Here is a 23065-nt window from a genome sequence, read left to right as displayed (position 1 = left end):
AGGCATTTCCAGTGGAAATTGGCCGACATATCCTCAGCATAACCATGTATAATATCCACAAAACTTAAAAAGAGCTTATACACACACAGTATGGTAATATTACGTTGAAGCACCGTATGTATCACTCCGCGAGGCTCCTGCCTACGATAGCCGTAATGCTCCGACAATCCATCAAGCGGTGCGGCTTCGTAGCTTAGCAAAGTCGTACTAAAACATTTGACAGATTTTTGAGCGCCGTGTACATAAAATCGTTTCGAGGTCAGTAAACACAACCAGAATCCAAACATAAGGCACACGGGATTATAAGGGGCACTGTCGATTTTCAGAAAAATCAAAGGTTTGATTTTAAGTGTGCCGTATTTACCAAAAAACACGGTAATAATGACGGCCCGCTAGCATGCTCTACCAAAAATAGTGCTTTGTTGTGTATCTGACGGACGAAAGCTAAACCAGTTCTACACCACTGAAGTTGCAGCATTTTTACAAACCAATTCTGGTTCATCCGTTTCATTCAACGATTCGCTTTCGCCCTTGTCATTCTCCGTCACCGCCGTGCCTTTTTCGCCATGTGCGTATGAAAACAAAGCCACTGGGCATGCGCGTTTTACCCATATTCTATCGCAATATTTCATTTTCTTGTCGTTGGCCAACATTATACCGGTATTACCATGAACGGTATGATATGGCCCAGCCCTACTTTTAGGGGTAGTATGGCAGGTTTCTAGGGTATATAAAGATTACTGTTATTAATATTTCACCTTCTGTGCAGTCTCGAAACCAAGCTAATGGTCTATAAGCTCTGTCTGTTTAAACCAGAGACAGAAGTTAGAGGGGTATTTCTATCTATCTTCTTGCAAAATGATGCATGTTGATTGGTTGCTAGGCTGCTTTGTTAAAACTATGTATTCATTCAAGAGCAATTTCAGATTTAAATATTAAGCCACAGTGTTTTAACAGCATAGACAAAATTACACAACAAGCTTTATGTCTTTAATTTTGTAAATCTAGAATTTTGTCATTTCTGTGTGAAGTCTAGAGAAAGCTAAATTGCAGCTCATGAGCATTGCGGACAGGCCAATCTGAACTGTTAATAGGTTCACATTACTGCTGTCCGCCTGGCTCAGTCATATGGCGTGTTATGTAGAAGAATGCATGGTTCAGTGGGTTAGCATCATATGTCATATGGTGAAGTGAGCTCTGTGAGATGAAGTGAGCTGTGCCTGTAGACACGAACACTTACCCTGTGGCAGAGAAAGGCCAGTTGGGGTTGTTGCTGTGGGGCTTGAGGAGGAACTTGTGTTATATCGTGTAGTATCCTACTCTAAGTTTATTGCTTTTGCCGTTACGGTGCATTTTTGAGTCTAAATATGCAAAGTAAGCATGTGTAAGCACATGTGCTTTATGTGTCGTGATATACCTAAGAGGATGGCAGTGATGTAAACTATTAACTACATATATCGTTCATAAACTGTATTAGACGAGGAAACATGCTACAGTAAGTGTCTTTACAGCACAATAAGATGAGTCAGAGATATTTATGGTCATCCCCAAAGGCCTCTTTCCTTGCTCTCTTTCTCTTATTGTCTCTCTCCCTCTTTCTATTTCTGCCACCGTTGCTGATGAATGAATAAATTGCTGGTTAATTGAAAGGGAACGGTTATCATTTGCTATTATATTTAACATGCTTTCACAAACCAGGAAGTGGTAATTTTCACACACTTACTGTGGCCCTGAAAGCTCAAATAATTCCGATAATGTTAATAATGGGTGTTTTTAATATACAGTCATTGCTAAATTGCTAGTGATCTATCTATAGATATATCTATATCTATCCATATATATATATATATATATATATATATATATATATATGGATAGATATAGATATATCTATAGATATATCTATCCATAAAAAAACACCCAGCGCGCCCCTGCGGGCGGTTTATCCTTCAAGCTCGGGTCCTCTACCAGAGGCCTGGGAGCTTGAGGGTCCTGCGCAGTATCTTAGCTGTTCCCAGGACTGCGCTCTTCTGGACAGAGATCTCCGATGTTATTCCCGGGATCTGCTGGAGCCACTCGCCTAGCTTGGGAGTCACCGCACCTAGTGCTCCGATTACCACGGGGACCACCGTTACCTTCACCCTCCACATCCTCTCGAGCTCTTCTCTGAGCCCTTGGTATTTCTCCAGCTTCTCGTGTTCCTTCTTCCTGATATTGCTGTCATTCGGAACCGCTACATCGATCACTACGGCCGTCTTCTTCTGTTTGTCTACCACCACTATGTCCGGTTGGTTAGCCACCACCATTTTGTCCGTCTGTATCTGGAAGTCCCACAGGATCTTAGCTCGGTCATTCTCCACCACCCTTGGGGGCATCTCCCATTTTGACCTCGGGACTTCTAGGTTATACTCGGCACAGATGTTCCTGTACACTATGCCGGCCACTTGGTTATGGCGTTCCATGTATGCCTTGCCTGCTAGCATCTTGCACCCTGCTGTTATGTGCTGGATTGTCTCTGGGGCATCTTTACACAGCCTGCACCTGGGGTCTTGCCTGGTGTGATAGACCCCAGCCTCTATGGATCTTGTACTCAGAGCTTGTTCTTGTGCTGCCATGATTAGTGCCTCTGTGCTGTCTTTCAGTCCAGCTTTGTCCAGCCACTGGTAGGATTTCTGGATATCAGCCACCTCCTCTATCTGCCGGTGGTACATACCGTGCAGGGGCCTGTCCTTCCATGATGGTTCCTCGTCTCCCTCCTCTTTCTTGGGTTTCTGCTGCCTGAGGTATTCACTGAGCACTCGGTCAGTTGGGGCCATCTTCCCAATGTATTCTTGGATGTTCCTTGTCTCATCCTGGACTGTGGTGCTGACACTCACCAGTCCCCGGCCCCCTTCCTTCCGCTTAGCGTACAGCCTCAGGGTGCTGGACTTGGGGTGAAACCCTCCATGCATGGTAAGGAGCTTTCTTGTCTTTATGTCAGTGGCTTCTATCTCCTCCTTTGGCCAGCCTATTACCCCAGCAGGGTACCTGATCACGGGCAGGGCGTACGTGTTGATGGCCCGGATCTTGTTCTTACCATTCAGCTGACTCCTCAGGACTTGCCTGACCCTCTGCAGGTACTTGGTGGTTGCAGCCTTTCTAGCGGCCTCTTCATGGTTCCCATTTGCCTGCGGGATCCCCAGGTACTTGTAACTGTCCTCTATGTCTGCAATGTTGCCTTCTGGTAGTTCAATCCCCTCAGTTCTGACTACCTTCCCTCTCTTTGTTACCATCCGACTACACTTCTCCAGTCCGAACGACATTCCAATGTCATTGCTGTATAGCCTGGTAGTGTGGATCAGTGAATCGATGTCTCGTTCACTCTTGGCATACAGCTTGATGTCATCCATGTACAGGAGGTGGCTGACAACTGCTCCGTTCCGTAGTCGGTATCCGTAGCCAGTCTTGTTAATGATCTCACTGAGGGGGTTCAGGCCTATGCAGAACAGCAGTGGGGACAGAGCATCTCCTTGGTAGATCCCGCACTTGATGGTAACTTGTGCTATGGGCTTGGAGTTGGCCTCTAGTGTTGTACGCCACATCCCCATTGAGTTCCTGATGAAGGCTCTTAGGGTCCCATTGATCTTGTACAATTCTAGGCATTCCAGTATCCAGCTGTGGGGCATTGAGTCATAGGCCTTCTTGTAATCAATCCAGGCAGTGCACAGGTTGGTCAGTCTGGTCTTGCAGTCTCGGCTGATTGTTCTGTCTACCAGTAGCTGGTGTTTTGCACCTCTGGTATTCTTGCCAATTCCTTTCTGTGTCCCGCTCATGTATTGACCCATGTGCCTGTTCATCTTAGCCGATATGATGCCTGACAGGAGCTTCCATGTAGTACTGAGGCAGGTTATTGGTCGGTAGTTGGAGGGGACCGGTCCCTTCTTGGGGTCCTTGGGGATCAGGACCGTCCGGCCTTCAGTTAGCCATTCCGGGTGTCTCTCGTTAACTAGCAGCTGGTTCATTTGTGCTGCCAGACGCTCGTGGAGTGCAGTCAGCTTCTTCAGCCAGTAGGCGTGAACCATGTCGGGCCCTGGTGCTGTCCAACTCTTCATACTGGAGACCCTTTCTTGGATATCTGCCACTGTGATGGTTACTGGACCCTGTTCAGGGAGGTCGCTGTGGTCTGCCCTCAGATCCACTAGCCACTGAGCATTGCCGTTATGGGTTGCATCCTTCTCCCATATGCTCTTCCAGTATTGCTCCGTCTCCAGCCTTGGTGGTGCTGTTCTCTTATTGTTCCCTTGCCACTGAGAGTACACCTTTGCTGGTTCTGTGGAGAACAGCTGGTTTATTCTCCTGCCTTCTATCTCTCTGGTGTACCTCCTCAAGCGGCTGGCCAAGGCTGTGAGTCTTTGCTTGGCAGTTTCCAAGGCCTCAGGTATGGACAGCTTGCTGTATTTCTTAGGCACCTTATTTGTCGCACCTTTCTGCAACTCCGTTAGTTGGCTAACCTCCCTCCGTGCTACTTTGATCTTGCCCTCTAGCCTCCTTCTCCATGGTGGGTACTGCCCCTTGTGGCTGTTCAACTTGTAGCCAAGCATCTCACTGATCACTGCTGCCGTATTGTAGATCAGCTTGTTAGTGTCGGTAATCGTGGTTGTAGGTATTGCCCGTAGTGCTGCATTAACATCATCTAGCAGACCTTCTGAGGGTACTTCACGTAATCTTGGTAACCGGCTACGGGGGATCCAGGTTTCAAGCTTGGCCATGATCCTATTTTTCAGGTCAGCTCCTCTCGCACTCAACGATCCTTCTCCTATCGCACTTGGGGCTATGTACCCGGGTGGGGGTGATGATATCTCCCCCCTGACCTGGCGTCCTGACTCCTCCTTGCCGTAGCATTTGTGTTGTACCTCGTCAATCTCTAGCTGTGAGAGCAGTCCCTTCTTTCGAATGTTGGAACACTGAGCTACTAGTTGTTTCGCCGTCATTGTGGATGTTGGGTAACGAAGAATCCATAGGTCCCTCATCCTATTCATGTAGCCCCTTCCGCCGGGGTTACTTGCGTAGTAGCATTCCAACAACGCCCTGTTTTCGTCCCTTGCCCACCGATGCCTTCTTGTTCCAGTAGCCCACTTTTCGTCAGGGTGCCCTGGTTCCTCAACACCTGACGCGGACCTTGTTGATCCGGGCGACGTCCGAGCCGGCATGCCTTCATATTTATCTGTCTCGCTCATGTCTGCGGTAGGCTTGCTTAGCATAGGGGGTCTAGCCTTAGGACCCTTACTGGATACAGACGCCCCAGGCAGGAATCGAACTTGCGATCCTCTGTTCCAAAGGCGTGTAGTTTAATATATATATATATATATATATATATATATATATATATATATATATATATATATATATATATATATATATATATATATATATATATACACACACACACATATGTACACACACACATATATGCATAAGTGTGTTGGCTGCTTTAAAGCATATGATTTGACTTTTATTTATATGTTTTTGCTAACCAACAACAGAAAAATGCAAGAGACCGCCTCTCTGTTTGCTGCCTCTAAAATTGTTCAGTTGTCTCTCTGTCACTTTCCTTCCATCCTCACATGAATCGTTCTGTTCTCTCTGCTCCCTGTGGCCTCAGCGTGCTCTGTCATAGAGGCAGCGGCCGTAAGCTTAACTCAACCTTTTACTTCAGTAACAAAGACACCCATGTCTCTTATTCTGGGCTAAGTGCTTCTCACAATCTGCAGTAAACTGTTGGGAAAACGAGCCCTGCAGCCCACAGTACCCCTGCATTTATCGTGAAAAGGAGCACAGAAAAGGGATTAAAGACTCCCTCAGGCAGACGAGGTTATTATGTATATTACAGTATGTGTGCATGCATGCATTTTTCCGCAGTGTGTTTAAGGTTAAATTCCTGCCTGTGATACATTTAGTGCTTGCTGTACTGATTGGCAGATATTTTGAATGCCAGCCTTTGTGCAGTTTATGCTGACCTGCCAAGCTTGAAAAATGCAAAGAGCTTCTTTCTGATTTCACATCTTAGCAAAAGGTGCGAGGACTCTTCTAAATGGTGCTATGTCACCTTTTAGTGTGTTCACCCCCATTTTCACAAACATCTCACTGTCTTAAATGCACATACTACCTTTGCCCGCCTCTGTTGTCAGATCCACTCCCAGTTGACCTCAACCTGATGGCTTAATGTTCCTGTGTTCTCTCTGCCTTTGAAACAACCGGAGAAAGGCGCACTGCTGAGTTACACCACTCGTTCTAATCTGTATATACCCTCTAAAAACACAGATTTTGTTCAGAGAGTGTTTGTCCCTTTTTTTAACCTCTATAGCTCTCTGATACATTCATGCCTTTCATTCCAAACTAGTCAATTGGTTTTAACCATTTTAGCATGGCTCTTACTGGCTCTTTTGTAGATTTGCCCTTTTTTAGTGGTACACAGTGGTCACAATTTTATTTTAATTTTGCATATTCAAAGATACATTCCAGGCACTGAAATGTTTTCAGGATTATAGGTGAAGCTTACACAGGAGATGCCATTTCCATGGGATTTATGTTGATTCCACATACAAAAGTTGTCCAAGTTGTTACAAGAAAAGTTAATCACTGTGTTTGGTCACTGAATGGCTGTGAACAGGCAGCCACACAATGTCCACTTCATACACTGACTAGTATTACCAACACTTAGAAGCTGTGAAACTTGATGTCTACATATCTATGTTGCAGGCAAATCAGGAGTTTCAGTTTCCCTTTGGAGGTCACTTTTTCTTGGCTTTCTGACTCTTCTCTCTCTGATATTTTTCTAATAGCTGTTGTTGTACACAAAGTTCCCTTTAATAGGAAGTCCATCAAAGACATTCAGGCAGTGTTGAGGAAGGTTGTCCTGCAGGCAATGACACACTCTGTCATCGAGCGTTGAAATGTTTGCAAACCAGTAATCAAAATTTAGAAGATACATCTAAAAAGAAAAAAGACAATTTACACTAACATTGATGTCCTTATCTTTCGTTTCTGTCTTTTCTTGTGCACCGTGTCAGTATTTCTGATCTTAGGGTGGAACATCATTGTTCAGTGCTTTGGAAGTACGCTATGAATGAGTGTTTACCTTTTTTGGCCTTTTGCTTTTTAAATGTCAGTAAAATCAATGTGGGGTTGTGACAAACTGCACAGCAATCTGGTCTGTTTGTATATTGTTTCCTATAGTGTAACTGTATTGTGTATTGTCATTTCTGCAAACCTGGGTTATTTTTGTGTCCTGATGTATCAGTTCAGTGCCTACTGATCAATGAAAGTTGACGAGAATATTGCTTTGGAGGCACATTGTTCTTGTAAATTATAGATTTACTGTATTTTTAAGTAGTTAAAACAACTTAATTTTTTACATTTAATTGTAAAATATTTATAAATATTTTTGCTTCGACAAAAAGTCGTTTTCTTGTTGCTCACCAGTAAAATAGAGCTTAATTTATCCTTTCATAGGCACTGTGTCTTTTGCACCTATTCCTGTACCTGTGTGTGTTGAATCTCCAAAACACTGTCTGTATTAATACCTTGCTCATGTTTTCGTTTTTTTTTTTTCTTTCTTTGCCTTTTTGTGTATCTGCAGGAAACAGTTGAGTATGCCTTCCTCATCATTTTCACAATTGAGACCTTTCTGAAGATTATCGCTTATGGCTTGGTGATGCACCAGAATGCGTATGTGAGAAACGGTTGGAACATGCTGGATTTCGTCATTGTGGTGATTGGGTAAGTTTTCAAGTTAAATGATAAATGCTCTGTATGTAAATGGTAAAAGGACAATGGTGGATTCTTTGCTAAACCTTGACAGAATGCTGGCACTACCATAATGAGATCCTCTGCAAGCGATGTAGTTGATGCAGTCCATCAGGATATCAGGACAAAGCGTGTAATAGGCATGCTGGTCCACCCTGTCCATGGGTGGACTGGGAGCCAACTAGTTTAATCAGTTCCGGAAATTAAAAACTCTGGAATATACTTTATGTTTTTTACTCACTACCGACTTTTAACTTTAAATATATTATCTGCCCGTGCTGGTACTGCAATTTCTGCATGCAGTAATGCAGCTTCTGCATGTGTGTCTATTTCACGTTTGGTATGACTATGGTTGTTATGAAAATATTTCAGTTTGTAAGTCATTGATTGAAAGGGAAATGATCATAACCAAAATTCACACCAGGAGAATTGGTTGGCTGACAGTTTTTAACAGAAATGTTACCACTTAGTTTTTGTCAACCAGATACCAAAACTGTTATTTATGTTAGTTCTAGTTTACTATAATTATTATTTTGCAACCCACTACCTGAACTTTGGCCAGATGGTGGGGTTTGAAATCTAAAATCTTAGGTTCAGTTTTTTTTTTTTGTTATTTCATTTATTGACACAACTAGTTGCGATTGTTAAATTTGTTAATATTTATGTATTATATTTGCTCGTTCTATGTGCTGGTTTGCAGGCCAGGTCACAAGGTTTAGCTATTTTTAGTCTCCTTTTAGGATTTTTTTTGACTTGTGACATTTGCAGTTTACAGTGTTTGTAAGAGGAGAAGTCAGTATTAAAGCTAAAGTTGCTTAAGCCTCTGCTCCAAGTGGCTAACAGAGACCCTCATACACCCACAGTATATGACCCAGAAAAGACAGAGAGAATAAATCAGAGCTTTACCACCACTGGAGTGAGTCACCATCTCTCCATACTTCATCTCTTCTCCAACACTCCCTCCCATCTTTCCCTCTCCTCTCACTGACTGTCTTTCTCTCACGCTGCTCTCCTTTGTCTCTGCAGCTTGTTCTTATTACTGCCCCCTTCCATTTTCATATCTCAAATGGTTCATGCTTTACACCTCCCCACCTCTCTCTGCCCTCATTCCTATCTCTTGCACACTCTCCCCGTGTTATCTTCATCCTTATCTCAGCCTTATCTCTTTTTTTCTCCTCTCTCCTCCCTCTTTCTCTCCTCTAATACACACAGTCCAGTGGGTAGCTGGGTCAGATCGCTGTCTGTATGCTGCATGCAGGGTTGATCTGCCATCCACTCAAATGCAAAGACGGCTGTCCCAACTATTAAATGTGACTGCAGCTTCTAAAATTTGAAATGACATATTTGAAATAATTTTGCGAGGATCTGATGAAAATCGTCACAGTTCAGTCATCAGGATGTTTGTGTGTCCACTATTTATTCTATAGTAGTGTGTAGGGACTTCATGACAGGCAAACACACTCCCCATAGAGAAAAAAATAATCCAAAAATAGTGTTTTGTTTTAACTTGAAGAACTATATTGTTGGGTTTAAACCTACATTTTAACATTTATTTTACCAGGAAGTCAGACTTTTTTGCAAGTGTACTATGGTACACAAGCTTGAACCCAGGACTTGCTTGCTATGAGGGAACAGTGCAAACCACTGAGCCATTGTACTGTCTTGAAATCTACAAAATGGATTTCTAAAGATGCACTGATCAGAATTTTAGATTACATTGGATAAAGTCTTGGATGGGAAGGAATCATTAATGGTAACTAAGCTGTAGAAAATGATCACATGACAGTTTTTAATCGCTAATGAATGTCTTTCTTTTACTTTTCCATTTTGGTTTCATGTACCACAGCTTTTTTTTACACATACTAAACCAAGGTTTGTCTTATAAACATACTGGCTCAGATAAGGTAAATATTTCTTACACTATATGCAGTTAATCTTAAATAATACATTAATATAAATACATTTTTTGTGCAGTTTAAAAGCCAAAGAGAAAACTCAGAAAGTTGCATAAGCTACAGAAGTCCTTGTGATTTATTATGCATTAAAGCAAAGTTTTTACTATGTTGCAAAGAGTGGACACATTTTTGGCAACATATTTAATATACTACACTGATATTCTTGCTGTAAAATATCTACTGCAGTGTTGGGATGTGCATTATTAAACATTTTTAGAGATATTTCTCTTCACTGGCTGTACTTGGATAAGGTTTTGAAAAGATTGTGGTCTGGTTTATTAAAAGGTCCGCCGTGCTTGAAGCTTTGAGCCAACTCTGACCGAGTTCATAAGTGTTTCAGTGAATTTGTTAAAAACATTTTTATAATCTAGCCAGTGATTGTGCTGGACTTAAACATAACTGGAAAACTATTTTGCAAAGGAACACGTTTCTAGGAGGAAGAGTTAAACTGTGATTTGGTGCAAATAGGCTTAAACCTGTAAACCTATTGGAGTGACCCTTTGAATATTGACACTGTGAAAACACCTGCTTCAAATAATCTGATGTTCAAAATCCTTCTGATTTACTTTATGAAATATGTTTCGCAAAAAGGTGTCAATATGTGAAGGAGGGTTTTCTTTTAAGCATGACTGGATGACTAATAAACCCCCAGTGGCAGGCGGTCAGTCTTACAGCTGTGACTCAGTATAACATAAGCCGGAGCAGACTGTGCTTAAAGGCCATCAGAACTCCTTCCAGCGCCTATCGGCAGCTTTATTCCCTGCTTTTAGTCCGCAGCTTTGATGTAATGTGTTGAGATGATTTTCCCTCTTGGCTAGATGAGGAATGTCTATCTGAGTGTAATGAAGGGTCCTCTTTCTTGGGGAGGGATTTGTTCACTGCTGATTTTACTTTACGACCACGGAAGGGGCCACTTCCTATGGTACAGTTATCTCTTGTATACAGATCCACCGTGCACCAGATGTCAGTGGATGTTATATTCTGGGCTTAATCTGGCTGGCCAGACATGACCTTTAAAAAAATGTCCCTTTATGCCTAAATTTGGGAAAAGTGAAAGTTCAGACATTAATATTTTATTGTGAAATGGAGTAGGGACCACAGCAACTTAGCCACAAAGTGTGAGACCACATAAAGCATGGTAGAGAGCATGTGAAGGCATATGTGTAAAGGTCACCAATGATCTGCTGACTCAGGAACTGCAGAGCTCCAAACCTCCTCTGCCATTAACATCAGCACAAAAACTGTGTACTGGGATCTTCATACCATGGGTTAGGATGTCCCAGGAAGTGTCATATACAGATGGCCCAGTACTTTTGTCCATAAAGTGTATTTTATAAATATCCATCTTTCAATCTAGTGATATCTGATCTGTTTAGTAAAACAAAATACCTCTGCATGTAAATAATATTGCACATTTTTCTATAAGTCTTAGTATTTGTGAAAGTTACAGAACTTTGTTCATATATTTATTTGGTTCCGTTGCTCAACAAAGACAGAAAAACTTTTGTTTCTCTGAAAATCTGTAATTTGATCTTTGGTGGCGGGTAGATTAAAAAATAATACGTTAAATACATATTTTTGTATGCTGGCTTTTTAGCTTGCAGACGTTGTGGATATGTGCTTGTGTAATGTTTGCTGTTTGCAAGATGCGAGCATTTCTGCCCAGACCACGCATACAGTAAGGAGGGGCCAAATCTTTTGGAGATCCACATTTGTTCCATGGACCTTGACTGTGACACATGCTGGGAACATATGTAAATAGCCTACTTTCACTTTTTAACAAAATCCAAATTAGTATGACGAAGTCGTCTTTTCACCAAATTTTTGCTGGGTGGGTAGGTTTTGTTGGTACACTCAAACTGGGCACTGACAGGTTACAATGCTGTCATATTATCCTGCTCTTTCAACATATCCACTGGCTTTTCTTTTTTTTTCTTTTGAAGCGCTGCATGTAGGGCAAGAAATATCTGGGAGTTTTTTTTTTAAAGTCTTAAAATTGTTTTTGATTGTATCATTATCAGTACGGTGTTTACTAACCATTTTGATGCAGTCTAAAATGATATTTACAGCGGATTGTGGTTAATAAAGGTTTCAGACTGCTTTTTATCAAATTGTATCCTGGAGATTTCAGTATGGCTTGTGGGTGGCTGTAAAGTAAACTGATGCCACTACATAATAGTTTCACAGCTAAATGATACTTTGAGGGAATAACGGCAAAGTGAAAAGCTTTCAGCCAGGCAAAATTTTTAATGTCAAAAGTGTTTGTTGGAGACCTTAAATTGACTTAGTGACATTACTGATGTGAATAGGAGCTTATGAACTATGAGAAAGTAAGACTTTTAATATATTCTCACATTTTGTCAGAATCTGAAGGTTTATTAACCCCATTTTAGCGCCTCGTACATTCAACAACATACTTGTTACATCTTAGTTTTACTCATGCTCGTGAAGGTTTGTTTCTTAATTACAATAAATTATTGACGAGTGAAAATAGTAGAATTGAATGAAAACTGGCTACTCTGTGCTCAAGTAGAAAAATGCTATATAAGAATCAGCACATCTAATGCTGCTTAATCTGTTCTTTATTTCCTACATTAATTATTGAACTGTCAAAGGTTTGCCATGCTTCTTCTCGAAAATGATCTTTAATCTTTATCTACTATTTGTTAAAGATTGTCAGCACTGTTCATTATGTACCTCAAATGCAGAGGTGACTAATGTAAGGATTTTTCTTTGTTTTCCAACAGACTCTTTAGTGTTGCATTGGAGTTTTTGACCAAAGAAGAAAAGGGAGAAGTTGAAGGAGATAACCATGCATCAATGCATGGGCACGGGGGTAAGCCAGGTGGATTTGATGTTAAAGCCCTTCGAGCCTTCCGTGTGCTGCGCCCCCTGCGGCTGGTCTCAGGAGTACCCAGTAAGAGAACTTTTAAGCTCCGCACGTTGGCAACCCATATTTATTAAATGTACATAATTTTTGCATCTGTCGTACAATAAAATGAGTCTTTTTTTAATAGAAAAATGCAGGGCTAAGGGTTAAACACGGCAAGTCCAGATGGTCCATGTGCAGTCCCTGAGGACTATTTTCTTTAAGCATCTACATCAGCAACCAAGGGCCATGTGCTCTCAGTTCCATAATAATAAACAAACTTACAGAAAAAAACACGACATGCTTATGAAAAATATACGAGGCAAAGATGTTCTGAAATACAGTGGGGCAAAAAAGTATTTAGTCAGCCACCGATTGTGCAAGTTCCCCCACCTAAAATGATGACAGAGGTCAGTAATTTGCACCAGAGGTACACTTCAACTGTGAGAGACAGAATGTGAAAAAAAAATCCATGAATTCACATGGTAGGATTTGTAAAGAATTTATTCGTAAATCAGGGTGGAAAATAAGTATTTGGTCAATAACAAAAATACAACTCAATACTCTGTAACATAACCTTTGTTGGCAATAACAGAGGTCAAACGTTTACTATAGGTCTTCACCAGGTTTGCACACACAGTAGCTGGTATTTTGGCCCATTCCTCCATGCAGATCTTCTCGAGAGCAGTGATGTTTTGGGGCTGTCGCCGAGCAACACAGACTTCCAACTCCCGCCACAGATTTTCTATGGGGTTGAGGTCTGGAGACTGGCTAGGCCACTCCAGGACTTTCAAATGCTTCTTACGGAGCCACTCCTTTGTTGCCCGGGCGGTGTGTTTTGGATCATTGTCATGTTGGAAGACCCAGCCTCGTTTCATCTTCAAAGTTCTCACTGATGGAAGGAGGTTTTGGCTCAAAATCTCACGATACATGGCCCCATTCATTCTGTCCTTAACACGGATCAGTCGTCCTGTCCCCTTGACAGAAAAACAGCCCCATAGCATGATGTTTCCACCCCCATGCTTCACAGTAGGTATGGTGTTCTTGGGATGCAACTCAGTATTCTTCTTCCTCCAAACACGACGAGTTGAGTTTATACCAAAAAGTTCTACTTTGGTTTCATCTGACCACATGACATTCTCCCAATCCTCTGCTGTATCATCCATGTGCTCTCTGGCAAACTTCAGACGGGCCTGGACATGCACTGGCTTCAGCAGCGGAACACGTCTGGCACTGCGGGATTTGATTCCCTGCCGTTGTAGTGTGTTACTGATGGTGACCTTTGTTACTTTGGTCCCAGCTCTCTGCAGGTCATTCACCAGGTCCCCCCGTGTGGTTCTGGGATCTTTGCTCACCGTTCTCATGATCATTTTGACCCCACGGGATGAGATCTTGCGTGGAGCCCCAGATCGAACGATCCTCGTATCCGTACAACATTAAAAAGTTTTTGCATCTCTGTGTGTGGAGTGAAGCTGTGGAACAGACTAAGTAAAGATATGAAGCAATGTCCAAGCATGGCGCAGTTTAAAAAGCGGTTTAAGGATATGGTTTTTACAGGGTACAGGGAAAAGGTAGAGATTTGATAGGGTGTTCTTGTCTAATATTTTCATGTGTGTGTGCATGCACGGGTTTGTTGGTATGGATATATATATATAATTGTAGGCTGTGTATCCTTGAGGTGTTAATGGGGTTATTGAAAATGTGTATATGTGCGTATGTGTGTATATACGTATGTATGGATAGATAGAAACATATATGTGTATATATTAAAAATAAATAAATAAATAAATAAAAAAAAAATTACACATAACATATAATGTAATTGCAAGGAGGTATTTCTGTAGTCTATTGATACTAGATAGTGGAAAAGGGGTGGGATTAAATAAGCTTATGCTTCTTCCTGCTCCTTTTTGAACATGGACGTTATTTGGAGTTGTGGTTGCTCGTTTTCCTTTTGTTTGCTTTGTTCATTTGTCTCTTTTAATTCTATTTTTTTTAATACTTTTTCAACATGTTCAAAATAAAGATTCAATCAATCAATCAATCAATCGAGGGAGATTATCAGTGGTCTTGTATGTCTTCCATTTTCTGATGATTGCTCCCACAGTTGATTTTTTCACACCAAGCTGCTTGCCTATTGTAGATTCACTCTTCCCAGTCTGGTGCAGGTCTACAATACTTTTCCTGGTGTCCTTCGAAAGCTCTTTGGTCTTGGCCATGGCGGAGTTTGGAGTCTGACTGTTTGAGGCTGTGGACAGGTGTCTTTTATACAGATGATGAGTTCAAACAGGTGCCATTCATACAGGTAATGAGTGGGGGACAGAAAAGCTTCTTACAGAAGACGTTACAAGTCTGTGAGAGCCAGAGATTTTCCTTGTTTGAGGTGACCAAATACTTATTTTCCACCCTAATTTACGAATAAATTCTTTACAAATCCTACCATGTGGATTCATGGATTTTTTTTTTTCACATTCTGTCTCTCACAGTTGAAGTGTACCTCTGGTGCAAATTACTGACCTCTGTCATCATTTTAAGTGGGGGAACTTGCACAATCGGTGGCTGACTAAATACTTTTTTGCCCCACTGTATATACTGAAAGGAGTATCTACATTCTTTCTACATTGTTATTTATATTTATATACTTGAAAACCATAAATACTTCCGTTTGTTTATGTTAGCAGTCTGTGAAATGATTATACAGTTGTGATTACGTTTTATGTATTTATGCAATTTAAGCTAAGTAAGATCAAGAGCAAACAGAATTAGCCACTTCACCATCTGGAGCCAGGAATCTAATTTTTGTGTTAAGAACAGGTACAAAGACTGGTAGAATTTGTAGTTTGTGTTTTCCATTTGGTACTACAAAGTACGGCCGGGCTTTGTGTAAAGTGTTTGTTTTTCTTTGCTTAGGTTTACAGGTGGTGTTGAACTCCATCATTAAAGCCATGGTCCCTCTCCTGCACATTGCCCTCCTGGTCTTGTTTGTCATTATCATCTATGCTATTATCGGCCTGGAGCTGTTCATTGGTAAAATGCATGCAACCTGCTATTTCCCCAGTACAGGTGAGCACTTTGACTTTTATATATAAAATCAAATTGTTTTTTTAAAATAAAGTAACAAGGAGTTGAGGTTATTGTATGTCAGCTGTGATTTTCCATTAACAACAACAGATTAAAGGTATAATCAGGATAATGCTTAGTCTGGTGATTTGCTTACCCAGACAAATGAGTACAAGGGATTTTTATCAGGACAGGTAATAGCTTTATCAGATACAGTAATAGTTCCTGTGCTTTAATTACTTATTGGGTGTGGTCATAATCTTCTTTGCCTCTGTCAGTGACTATCAAAAACCATACCTGACCTCCCTTCTTGCTCTGTGTCAAACTGACACAACTTTCATGCTGAAGAGAGCAGGGTCTGTTGCTATGATGCAGACATCACGCAGCAGTTTTCAGTAAAACAGTCTACAGTGTCCAAGCCTCAAGGCGGCACATTGGTCAGGAACGTGTGCGCCATTTTTTCGTCATTCACGGGGTTGTGCACTGTCAATTTGTCCCCCCTGGGCCAGACTGCCAACCCAGAGTTCTACTGTAGCATCCTGAGGTGTCTCAGAGCGAGGCAGCTGAAACGACCTGAACTGTGGTGCACGTCATTGTGTGCCAGCGCACAGCTTGTTTTTTAGTCACATTTAGCTCAGCGCTGCTTCATACTGTTCGAGTTTAAAGTTCAGGATTTTGACACACTGGAGAAAATTCAGCATTCATTGCGGACGCAAAGTACAAGTAGTTATAATGGATCTTAGGTAGCAATCGACCTATAGAAGCATTCGTCAAACAGTTCCTGCGCTGGTCAGGGAAGACTGGCCAAGATTAAAGGTGATATAGTAAGCTAGTTTGATTGTTTTTATGGGTATCGTTAGAGAAGTTTATGATTATGCCTCATATTTGACAAAATGAAGCAGACAAAGATGAGTCCCAGACATGCTTTTTCCAGTTAGAACTCAAATTATGTTATTTATTTCATATAACCTCTAATGGCAAACAAAACAATATGTAGTGCTCTATGAACACTGACACAGTTAGCTCTGAGAGGGATGATGAATTTTCATAAATTAATGTGGCAAGTCAAATCAAATCAGGCATGCCAAACTCAATCTCGACTGGCTTGTTTTCTCCTTAAACTGAAATATAACTCTTAACTTAGACAAAAACATAAAAGTATGTACTGCATGACTGATATATTGGATTACGTGACAGAAGTTATTCTCTAAGTAGTTTACTTCAAACGTCAGGAATTTCCCAAGGGGAACAAGTCCATGTGAGGGGTTGTGAGATGGAGCAATATTTCACAGAAATATAATCATTTTAATAGTTTGTGAACTAAATCTTCAGAGATGGAAATACCTCTTTGATGGAACTCACTGAAACATAAAACCTAACCACAAATGTTAGTTAATCGTTCCAATAATGTTTTGTATAATATGTTTGTATATTGTGAAACTGTAAATTGAAAAGTGGTTCGTCTCTAAGATATATAGATATGTTATTGTCAAAGTTATTTAAAAGTCTAAAGTAGACTTTTCTACTGCTGAACAACTGTAAATGAGAAGAATAAGACAGCTGCTAAAGAGAGTATTTGGTATAAGATGCAGTGAATCAGAGTGCTCTTAGTCATAACACTGTTTATAGTAGGAAATCCTGCAGTTAAGACTAGGCAGTCTAAAAAGCAACTTTATTTGCAGCACTTATGTTAAGTGTCAGATTATTTAAAACTCTCTTTCTGTAGATATGATAGCAGAAGAGGAGCCAGCTCCATGTGCGATCTCAGGGCATGGGCGCCAGTGCCCCATCAACGGCACGGAGTGCAGGGAAGGCTGGCAAGGTCCCAACGGTGGCATCACCAACTTTGACAACTTTCTGTTTGCCATGCTGACGGTGTTTCAGTGTATCACCATGGAGGGCTGGACTGATGTGCTGTACTGGGTGAGTCTCTCGCTCTGTGCACCCAGTTCAATAACCTGTGACTGTCACATTCTTTCAGCTTTAATGTCTGCTCAAATCAAACACACAACACCAATGCGACTGACAGTCTGATGATGAAGCTGCTGATAATTTCCTGGGGCGGCTCTTACCACTCTGATATGATTGATTGGCTAAATGATTGAATTCAATCAACAACTCATCAAATAAAACGATACTGTCCTGACAGTCATCAGCACTCCTAAGACTTGCTCTCTCTTCCTCCTTTCTAACAGTTTAACACCCTTTTTCTGTCTGTGCATCCTTCCTTCCTTTTCCCCCTGCTCTCCTTTCTCTGCGGTGACCGATCCACTCCTGCAGATGAACGATGCCATGGGCTTTGAACTTCCATGGGTGTACTTTGTCAGTCTTGTGATCTTCGGCTCCTTTTTCGTTCTTAACCTGGTTTTGGGTGTGTTGAGCGGGTAAGCACCATCTTCTCTTTCAAAACAGAGACTTTCTGCTCCTTTGAGGCAGAAGGTTTCTGTCTTTGTATGTGTCCATGTTTGTTGACGGGCTACTTTTGGCTTCTGTAGGTCAATGACGCCATTGGATGGGAAACACCGTGGATTTATTTTGTCAGTCTGATTATACTGGGATCCTTTTTCGTGTTAAACCTTGTATTAGGTGTGCTAAGTGGGTAAGAGGCAACTTTTGCGGTGGGTTTGGTCTGTAGTGTGCAAAGTGCATGCACTTTGGGTTTGCTGTGCTCCTTGACACTCACAACATCATCCCCAGGTGATTGCAGCAGATGGCTGCTCCTCCCTGATCCTGGAGGTTTCTTCCTGTTAAGTGGAAGTTTTTCTTTCCCACTGTCACCTAGTGCTTGCTCAAAGAGGGCCGTTGATTATTGGGGTTTTCACTTTATTACCTATAAACATATAAGGCACCTTGACGCAACTGGTGCTGTGATTTGGCGCTACATAAATAAAATAGAGTTGACTTGAAATTGAATTAGTATGTGTATTTGGGAAATTGTGCGCCAGAAATGCAAAAATCATTACAAGTAATAAAGCAGTAAGTGGCCAGTCTACATTAGAGTCTATTTTGTTTCTTAAGCGCTCCTCTCTGACCTCTGTTGATGTCAAACTATTACATCCTTTCCACGGCAACTGCAAAGTGAGCGTTTCTTCCCCCACCCCCTCGACAGCTCACCCAACCTCCTGTGAAAGAAATTAATCTTATTCCTCGCCCTTCACTCCCTCTGCACGCCTAAGCTCTCTCAAACCCCAGTTTGCTTTCCCTGCTCTGTGGAGTGGGGGGTGGGGTATTACAGTACAACTAACTCTGGCTGGTTGACCAGCGAAGAAAACCTGTGTTTTTTTTTTTTTAAAGAAAACAAGATTAACATGACAATCGAGTCAAGCATTCCTACAGTGCATGTTGGCGTCTTTAGACTGGCATGACCTGTCAGCACCAGTTACCTTGATACAGCTTTACCTGTTGCTGGCTTCTTGACACTGGACGTCTTCACTTTTTTGTCACACATGTGACTTTTTCATTCATCTTAATTTTTTAGTATACCAGCTTAAATACAGGTTATTCTAATAAGACTATCTCACAATGCACTGTGGGTAGATACAGTCGAATCTCGTTGTTTTCAAGTTCATTGTCTTATATAAACTATAAGTTTGGATACTGTGCAAATGCTGCAGTTCTCTTGAAACAATCTGTCTACCTGAATTGCCTTTTCTGTAAGATGAAGATGCCCACCTGACAGATACACTACTGTACTGCCGGGCTCTAAATATAGCTCTGTGTCGTCTCTTAAAGGCGTACATCTCCCTCCAGTGGCTACATTTCTGAAAAACACACAAGAAATTAAAAGGCTGTGACTAAAGAATGTAGAAAAGAGGATATACAGAAACTCATACACAGAATGTCTTTATTTTGTCGGGAAAATGATCTAGAACAGAACAACATGTTTGTTGCTTTCCATTTTGTGTGAAACAATTTGTTTCTTGTTTGCTGTGAAACGTCCCATGTTTGTCTTTAATTCGTGCATTACTGTGTATTTGTTGGTGTTTCTGTTTGTTTGTTTTTTTTTGTTTGTTTTGTTTTGTTTTGGGGGTTCTTCCTCCAAATACAGAGAGTTCTCCAAGGAGAGGGAAAAGGCCAAAGCTCGCGGAGACTTCCAGAAGCTGCGTGAAAAGCAACAGCTGGAGGAGGATCTGAAGGGTTACCTGGACTGGATCACTCAGGCTGAGGACATTGACCCTGACAATGAGGACGAGGCAGATGAGGAGAGCAAGCGTAACCGTAAGCGCCGTCTGACCCGCTTCCTTTTTCCGGCCGTTAACGCTACGCTACCATCACAAGAGAGCTTCAATGCAAATAACTGGTTGAAGCTACTCTTGCCATGTCAAGGATAAATATCAAGTAGTGTACATCATTACTGGTTTGAGAGAGTTTCTTTTTTCTTGGTTAAAAGCAGTATCTTCAAACCAAAAATCACTCTGGAGAAAGAACGTGACATTGCTTAAATCAGAATTGGTGCTGTGTCCTGACTTATTGGGTCTAAAGTGCTCCATTTTTCATATTGCCCCAGATAACTGGTCAATTACGCTGAGACATATTGAGAACAGATAGAGGGGGTATTAATTAGAAAAAAATCTTAATAATCTAACACATCATTTAAGTCCTCTTTGCTTTTAGCCCAATAATTCTGCTTGAATCAAGCAGGAAGAGGGCCACCAGAGATTTGAAACCAGCATCATGGAAATCTTAATTAGGTCTGATTGAGCCCTGAAATATTCAGTTTTCTCATGCAAATTTGCAAAAATGGATGCTATAATGGAGCTAGACAAGGCAAGTTGATCAATTGTGCCAGCTGATCACCACAGTTAAAGAAAAACAAAACAAAACAGGACTATAGTGATTTCAGAAGGACTCCTGGGATTTAGTGATGATCCACTGTGCTTCTGAATAGTCTACCTTTTGGTTATAGAGAAGCAGAGTACACATACTGACAAATGCGTAGATGCACAAATATCGACACAGAGGCCAGTATTGACATCCATATGTGGATATGTGAAAGGTGTTTGAAACGAAATGATCAGACTAGTTTTGTTTCCAGCCTCCATGTATGTCGGTGATGGAAGTGGAGCACTCTGTAAGCACCAGTGAAAGGAAGGAAAGGAAGGAAAGGAAAGGAAAAAAAAAGAAACATGTTACTCAAGCAGTAGAAAAAAAGTGATCCAAATCCTCTTTATATAAGCGGCACACATGATCCAGAAAAGAAAACCTGCAACTGCTTCATCCTAGAGTTTGAGCTTGGGTTTTCTATTTTTTGCCTTTTGTCAACTCATTATGATTTCCCCACGTCTGTTATGTACTCCTTGTGTATATTCCTGCCTCTTCCACCAGTCTATTGCTCCAATTTTTCAGAACAGCGGTGCTCTGTAAGTTTACCAGAAAGCAGGAAAATCGCCGTTAATTGTGCCGTGTTAGAAGAAGGGAGTCCATACTGCTTTTCTAAAACATCCATGCTGGCTTTATAGTGTGTGTCCACGAAACATGAACCCCTACTAACATGTTCAAAGGTAAATGCTTTAATTCGCATGGTCACATGTTAGTACAGGGCGCTGCCACCTCCAGACGCTTCCTTTGACTAACAGCTCTCTGTGTCGTTCTTCTGCCCTCCTCAGTGTCTGCGGTGTGGCTCCTGCTGCTCTTGTCGTGGTTGAATATTGATATTTTGAAAACTGTTGTTGTCCTGTGGTGCTTGTCTGCTCTGACCCATTTTGATAGCAGCCCATTCTCGCCCCCCTCCCCTCCATGTCCCTCTGCTGTGCCGTTGTGTCTGAATGCATTGGCTTGCATGCATTACACATGAAGGGGTGACTCTGGCTGACCTTACTGAGAAGAAGAAAGGAAGGTTTGGGTGGTTCAGCCAGTCGTCCGACACTCATGGTAAATCCTGTGGTTTCCCTCCAGTGTTCTTTAGCTTTTGTGTGTGTGTGTGTGTGTGTGTGTGTGTGTGTGTGTGTGTGTGTGTGTGTGTGTGTGTGTGTGTGTTAGTGTTTTAAGATCAAACTGATCTGATACAGAAAATTTAGCTCATATTTTCTCAAACTATTAAGACTAGACTGAAATGTACATTGTCATTACTGCAATATTACCAGTCAGTGTCATATTACTGACCAGGATAGATTAATAAGTCTGTTGCTTTGTGGGTGTGTGTGTGAAACCTGACAAAATATACCATCACATTGTGCTTTACAATTGTTTTTTACCTGTTGTGTCCAAACATCACAGCCTTCTTACGTTTCTCCTTATGTCCTCGTCCTGAATAAAAACCCCTTGTCTCTTACCTATTAAACTAGTCCGATATGGAAGAGCCGTACAGCTGTGCTTGATAGCAACCACACCCTGTTTCCCTCCCGTGTTCCACTTCAAATGCAGGAGCTCAGTATGAATGTAGGAAACAGGGTTAAACCCAGATGACTACTCCAGCAGTCAGCACTATTTTCAGAGCTGAGAGCTGTCCGACCACTTAGGAATCAAAGCCGGCACGTCTGCGTAAGCTAAGCAGGAGAGCACACCACGCTCGCTCACATGAGTTAAAGCACCGAGACATTTCACACAGTTAATCATCATCAGTCTGCACACACACAGTCTTTCCAAAGTGCTGGCAGTAGTTTGAGTGTAGCATTTCAGAGACAGTTTAAAGAGCTCTGTCTTCCTCTCTCGGCTCCCGTCTTCTCTCCGCTCCTCGTTGTCTGCATCAGACAGCTCTCACGTAGCAGCTGTCCACTCGCCTGACCCACGTCAGCTCACTCTCAGCACTTGGTAAATGATACTGATGATGACAGTGATGCAGAGCTGTGGAACTTAGCACGTTCCTTTCATTGAGGTAGCTTTGTGATTGCACTGTGGCTTTGGAGATTAAAATCACTGTCATACAGTTCTTGTTCACCTGAAAAGAGTTTCTGAATTCTCTTTGTTTATATGTTTCTTGTGCATCTACGTTCTTGTTGATACAATGGGAACATTCTTTACACTTGCTCCTGATGGGAAGCATGCGTTGTGCCTTTCTGAAGAATCTTCTACCATTGCAAAGTGCATAGATTTTGTTTATATATATATTTTAAATATGCTCCCTTATTTGATGCCACAGCAAGCGTTCCAGCCAGTGAAACAGAGTCTGTGAACACTGAGAATCAGAACGGGGAGGATGAAAAGACGCCATGCTGTGGACCTCTGTGGTGAGAACTTTGCACCATGAACCTGTACACAGGATTTCTTTCGGTGTCACTAATTTCAGTCAGCACAGCCATTTTGCTGTGTCAGTGCCTGCTTTATCTCGTCATATGTGTTTAAAAAAACTGGTAAACTTCATGCTGCAAACATTGCAGCTGCACTTTTTTGGGGTTGATGTCAGTTAACTACATGCTAACAACTCATTTCTGTTACAAGATGCATTCATCAACTTTCA

At 41.6% G+C, this 23065-nt stretch overlaps 1 protein-coding gene across 1 annotated transcript in view; it reads left to right on the top strand.

The window, feature by feature from the left end:
- Positions 1-23065, top strand: part of cacna1da (calcium channel, voltage-dependent, L type, alpha 1D subunit, a) — a 67103-nt gene that overhangs the window by 14190 nt on the left and 29848 nt on the right. Inside the window, exons 4-11 of the mRNA XM_085406673.1 lie at positions 7619-7758; positions 12488-12657; positions 15520-15672; positions 17396-17592; positions 17950-18053; positions 19718-19887; positions 21466-21540; positions 22748-22835. Coding sequence (XP_085262799.1) covers positions 7619-7758; positions 12488-12657; positions 15520-15672; positions 17396-17592; positions 17950-18053; positions 19718-19887; positions 21466-21540; positions 22748-22835 — 1097 coding nt within the window. The remainder of the gene's footprint in view (positions 1-7618; positions 7759-12487; positions 12658-15519; positions 15673-17395; positions 17593-17949; positions 18054-19717; positions 19888-21465; positions 21541-22747; positions 22836-23065) is intronic.

This window comes from Rhamphochromis longiceps, linkage group LG5, assembly GCF_057381845.1.
Source record: "Rhamphochromis longiceps isolate RC_006_pf linkage group LG5, R_longiceps_female_GT1.1, whole genome shotgun sequence".
In the NCBI taxonomy this organism is placed as follows: Eukaryota; Metazoa; Chordata; class Actinopteri; order Cichliformes; family Cichlidae; genus Rhamphochromis; species Rhamphochromis longiceps.
This window is presented reverse-complemented; position numbering and strand designations above follow the sequence as displayed.